Source organism: Camelina sativa, chromosome 5 (assembly GCF_000633955.1).
Source record: "Camelina sativa cultivar DH55 chromosome 5, Cs, whole genome shotgun sequence".
In the NCBI taxonomy this organism is placed as follows: domain Eukaryota; kingdom Viridiplantae; phylum Streptophyta; class Magnoliopsida; order Brassicales; family Brassicaceae; genus Camelina; species Camelina sativa.
The window spans coordinates 25,939,724-25,945,773 of NC_025689.1; the positions used below are offsets into that span (position 1 = coordinate 25,939,724).

At 30.6% G+C, this 6,050-nt stretch overlaps 1 protein-coding gene and 1 pseudogene across 1 annotated transcript in view; one reads left to right on the top strand and one right to left on the bottom strand.

The window, feature by feature from the left end:
• On the top strand, positions 2,142-4,338 carry LOC109133001 (annotated as a pseudogene).
• Positions 4,912-6,050, bottom strand: part of LOC104787596 (helicase sen1) — a 5,114-nt gene continuing 3,975 nt past the window's right edge. Inside the window, exons 8-9 of the mRNA XM_010513203.2 lie at positions 5,870-6,045; positions 4,912-5,770 (exon numbers count right to left, since the gene is read on the bottom strand). Of these exons, the coding sequence (XP_010511505.1) occupies positions 5,729-5,770; positions 5,870-6,045 (218 nt within the window). The 3' untranslated portion in view covers positions 4,912-5,728. The remainder of the gene's footprint in view (positions 5,771-5,869; positions 6,046-6,050) is intronic.

The following is a 6,050-nucleotide window of genomic DNA, read 5'->3' on the forward strand; positions in this document are numbered from 1 at the left end:
GACACCCACACCAAAAATACACAAATTGGTTCGCGGGCGTTACAATTTTTATGGATATTTACACATAATTGCTATTGAATAATTAAGTAATATACATTTTCAATTAACTAAAAAAAATCAAACATTTTACTTTTAAAATATATTTTAATCATTTTTATAAGATATATGATTATTATAAAATTATTAGATCTAAAACATTTTTAAAACCCTTATTTATTCACCTATTAAAAAAACTGATTACTATTCACATATTTAAATTTTCCAAAATAAAATGATCACAATAATCATTATTATAGACAATTGACTTATTTAATATCATTGGTATAATACTCTATGGGTGAAACATATTCTTCCACAAAAAAAAAATTAAACAAAAAAAAATCTTGCATAGATTGAAGAAAGAGCAGATTATATATTTAGTTGATACATAGTAGTTTGATATAAACATATTCTGCTAATTTTTACAACAGAAAAAAAGAAAATTTTAAATTGTATTTGTTTGTTAATTTTGTTTAGTGTTTAAAATTGTATAATTGTATTTTAATTATTAATTATAAAATTTGATCAGTTGTATACCACAGACACACGCTTATTTAGTTTTATTTATACTAATGTTACATTTGTAACGTATCGAATTTCTTATGGTTATAAAAATAGAAAATTTTACTGCATTTTAGATTTAACCCGTGAAAGAATTATTTTTACATTATTATATTTTTATAATTTTAGTGTTTTTAAATTTAATCCGTAAGTTTAAAGTTATTTAGATTTAACCCGTGAAAGAATTATTTTTACATTATTATATTTTTATAATTTTAGTGTTTTTAAATTTAATCCGTAAGTTTAAAGTTATTTAGATTTAACCCGTGAAATAATTATTTTTACATTTTTTATCCGCATATTGATAACCATTAAAGTTTTAATTGTTCATATGAAACAATATAGTTATTACTGAATATTAGAGTTTTTTAAAAAAGAAAATATTGTATAGATATTTTTGGCATATGTTATTAAGTGTAATAAATTTCTTAATATATAAATTGTTTTAGGAAATTATAGACCAAATTTGTAGAGACATTTTATGAATCTAATTGATTCTGTTTGTATGTGCAATTTTTTAAGGATTAACTTTGTAAATAAGTATAACTTAAAGGACACCAAATGTACTTCAATTTATAGAAACACCACGGATAATTATTTAGTTTATTTATTATAATGTGAAAAATCTGAGAAATCAACCCCTAAGTACCTCAAATCAAGTAATGTAGATGACTAAGAGGGGGTTATTGGTTCTATGATTTTAATGGATTTGGAAATCCAGACAAAAATCATGTGTTATTCAATCATTGATTTTAAAATACTTATAAAATGATGGGTTATTGGTTCCATGATTTACAAATACTTGTTAAAATCCCATGTTATTCATTCAATGATTTGTTTTTGGATTTCAAAATCCACATTATGTTTTAAATGGATTTGAATGGATTTGAAAGTGTAAAATAGAAGGATTCAAATCCAAGGATAAAACATGTTATTTCAAAATCCATGTATTTTGATTTCTAGAATTTACAATTCCATATGGATTTATAAATTACCTCTCCAATAACACCCCCTAAATCTACATTTTACAATCAAAATATGTAAAGGAAAAATTTATATAGAAAGTCTATACAAACAAAATCTCTAAAAATAGTTTTGGTGATTTTATGGGATTAAAAGTTTAATGGGTAGAGCTATTTTTGGAAAAATCGGAATGTATAGATATTGTTAAGATTTTATGTCAATAAATGTAACAAATGTAGGTCAATTTAATAAAGTTTAGTATTTGAATTTTTCTGCAATATTATTTATGGAAATTTTTTAGAGGTTAATGTTGTAAATAAAAATTTAAATAAGCAAAACTTAAAGGACATAAAACAAAATGTACTTAAAAATGTTAACGTAGATATCGATGGATCACAAAATATTAAAATAAATAAAACAAAAATCACTAGAAGAACATGAGTTAAAAGTTAAAACAGGCCACCAAACATCAAACTTATTTGATTTTGTAAAAATCGAACTCAGTTTGATTCCTCGACAGTCCACAAAATTTTATGACTTACCCAATAATCCAATTAATACGTGGTCTGAATTCGTTAATGAATGAAATGGTAACATCAAGCAAGGGATACATATCCAGAGAAAACAAAATAGAAGATCTAGATCTCCCATTGATGGAGTTTTAAGCTGTTGCCATGGCAACAAACAATTTTTCTAACACCAACAAGCTTGGCAAGGGGGGTTTTGGTATTTTTTACAAAGTAAAATTCATTCAAAACTTAATGAAATCTATCAGTGCACAAGGTTTCATTGTATAATCAAATGTGTGGTAATAGGAAACGTTACTTGATGGAAAAGAAATCACGGTAAAGAGACTATCGACAATGTCTTCTCAAGGGACGGATGAGTTCATGAACGAGGTTAGACTAATTGCAAAGCTTCAGCACATAAACCTCTTCCGGCTTCTTGGTTGTTGCGTTGATAAGTGCGAGAAGATGTTGATCTATGAGTACTTGGAGAATCTAAGCCTTGATTCTCATCTCTTTGGTTAGTCACTCAACATAGGTTTTTTGTCTAACAATTGTACATTTCTGGTAACAAGTTATTAACATGTTGTTAGTTGTAGTCCATATCAGACAAAACCAGACGCTCTAACTTAAATTGGCAGAAGAGATTTGATATTGCCAATGGTATTGCTAGACGACTTCTATATCTTCACCCAGATTCACGGTGTAGGATTATCCATAGATACTTCAAAGCAAGTAACGTATTGCTTGATAAAAATATGACTCCCAAGCTCTCGGATTTCAGGATGGCTAGGATATTTGGACGGGAGGAGACAAAAGCTAATACGAGGAAGGTGGTCGGAACTATTAAGTTCCGATTAACCGGAAAAGATGAGAACGATGGAGGAGAGAAAGGTGAGACACACCAGTGGCGGATGCAGAAATGTTTTTTATATGGGGCACAATTACTTATTATTAATATTAAATTTATATATTCGACCAAAAAAAAATTAAATTTATATAATATAAACATGAAATAAATATAACTTTCCATATTTAGTCTATTTAAAATTTCTTTGATTTTAAAATATCTATTTAATTGCACATTAGATATATTTAAAATGATATTGTACCTATACATATATTTTTATACAAATTTAAGTTATATACATATATTATATACTAGATAAACTGCAAAGAAATGATAACATCCTATATTACCATCAGTATGCTTTAAAATAGGAAAAAGAGATTAACATGTGGGTTAACATTACAAAGAGAAACGTTGGCTGTTGAGAAGGAAATAAAAAACAGGAAAAAAACAAACAAAGAAACTGAGAGAATCAGAGAAATGCGTCGAACCCTCATCTGATGCATGTGGCACCTTACTACCAAATAGGCTATGAGAATAAGCTATACAGTGGTGTATTATTCCAGTTTTTATAAGTAGCATGGGGCACGTGCCCCACCCTATTGTCAAGTGGATCCGCCCCTGAGACACACTGTTTTCATTAATGTGATAAAAGTTTGTTACAAGTCGTTAAAACTAATCCTAGTTAAAACTACTAATTGACATAACCGGATTTAACCAACACACATAACCAGATTGAACCATGATATCTAATAGGAACTTAGTAAGTCATTCTCCAAAAACAAACAAAGAGTTTTTTAAAAAAAAAAAATTTTTTTTATCTCAAATCAAGACTGATGAGTTTATTCTTTATCATGTAGCGGCTACATGTCTCCAGAATATGCAATGGACGGGATACTCTCGATGAAGTCGGATGTTTTTAGCTTTGGGTCTTGCTTCTAGAGATTATATGTGGCAAGAGAAATAAAGGATTTTACAACTCAAACCGTAATCTTAATCTCCTCGGTTTTGTAAGCTAAGAAACCTCTCGAATTCGCGCGATATTGTTATGCCATAATCTTATTATAATTATAAAGAAAGATTACATCCTTTATTGTACAAATGTGGATACATTGGAAGGGAGGAAAAGGGCTAGAGATTGTAGATCCGACCAACATAGATTCTTCATTCTTCATCATCAACGTCCCGGACACATGAAATTTTAAGATGTATACAAATTGGTCTCTTGTGTGTTCAAGAACGTGCCCAAGACAGACCAGTGATGTCATCGGTAATGGTGATGCTTGGAAGCGAAACTACGGCCGGCGTGGTTTTTGCGTTGGGAAAAGTCCTCTTGAGGCTGATTCTTCGTCAAGTACACAGCGCGACGATGAATGTACATTTAACCAAATCACTTTATCGGTCATTGACGCTCGGTAATTTGTATACTACCGATCCAATCTGTTTGCACGCATATTAATTTCTATGCAAGTCTCAAAAGAATTTTTTACTACATGATTCGATAATTTTCTCTTGCTAATTTAATTTAGAGGTGATTCACCACAGGATTGGCATGATTTGGATTTTATAGCGGGAACTATTAAAAAAAACTATTTAGGTGAAGACCAAAACATATATTTACATCATATGACAAATTTTAGACAACAGCAATATGCACTTAAACTAGCTACTAGATGAATATACGAAAATTTGCAACACATGTCAGCTTGATTATGATCAAGATACTGTTCATAATGACTACTGTATATCTAGGAGAATTAGTTTTAAACATTCGGTTACTCATGTTCATTTACACACAGTACTTTTGTCCGATTAGTTCTAGATCATTGAGCTCTAACTATACTTAAGAATTAAGAGTCCGAAAAAAATTAACTACTAAAAGAGTAGATATAAAAGTAGAGAGTACTCCAAAACAATCTACGTACATAATCTTGCATAACAAATAGACTAAAAATTAGAACCATGGCATGAAGGAGTTTTGTTCCCTGACTTAAGAAACCAAATTCATTCGCAACGAATGAGATATGGACGGAGGTGCCGACGACGCTGCATTAACAAAACAAAACTAAAATTTGTCTGCTTTAAGAAAGTAACAGTCAAAATTCATCTCCTATTAGAACATCATTACACAGTCCCTTGAGTTGCAAGACAACCAGTAATTCACACTCTTCAAGTTGGCACAAGCATTTATATAACTCCTGTCTTTTCAGCTTTTATCGCTGCTGCGGCCTGAAGACCAGTCATGATGAGATCCAAGTTTCCACCTTTGTGATCTTTAATTTTCACGTACGAGTTTTGGTGGCTGAATCCATGAGGTAAACACCGACAGAGATTACATGGGCAAGAAATTGGTCTAGACGATAAAACCAAGATAAGTATGTCCCTGTCTACAGAGATTACGTGAGCAAGAAGCAGCAAAGTCACTGATGCAACTTGGCATTTCATTTGACAGGGCAATACGGTCACTACATTTGTGCTGATACTTTGCAGGATTCAACAATACTTGTGGAAAAAGTTTCTACGTTTCTGGAGTCTCAGTGTATCAAGTGTCTCCATGGAGCTTATTCAAAAGTTGTATTCAACTTGATTAATTAAGAGACGAATCCCAACGAGTGTATAGTTAATACACAGCCCATAAGGAGCTTCGCTAAATCCGCAATCCAAAATATTTCAAAAGATAAGGATGAAATCCTCACAAAAAAAAAAAACCCCATTAGTATTTCTGACGCAAAAATGGCAAAAGATAAACGGAAGAAAAGAGTTCACAGCAAGACACAAAATAAATAACACAGAAACAGTCAAAGTTCACTTAGGATTTAGATCTTCTAATTTTCCACAATTCACTTGTTTCCTGCAAACAGATAAAAACAGAGAGAATCAATAATCTATAATTCTATGTGAAACTCCTGAAATCTCAAAGACTCACTAAATAAGCTTTACTTGGACTCACAGTTTCCTCCTCCTCCACAACACTCAGCAGTGCAATCGATCTTGAAACATCGCTTACGATATCTTTCTTCGTGCAAGAACTGGAATCGACCGGCCATTTCATCGGTATAACTAAATCTCTGCACCAATAATGAAAACATAAAAATATATATATATATATATATATATATATATATATATTT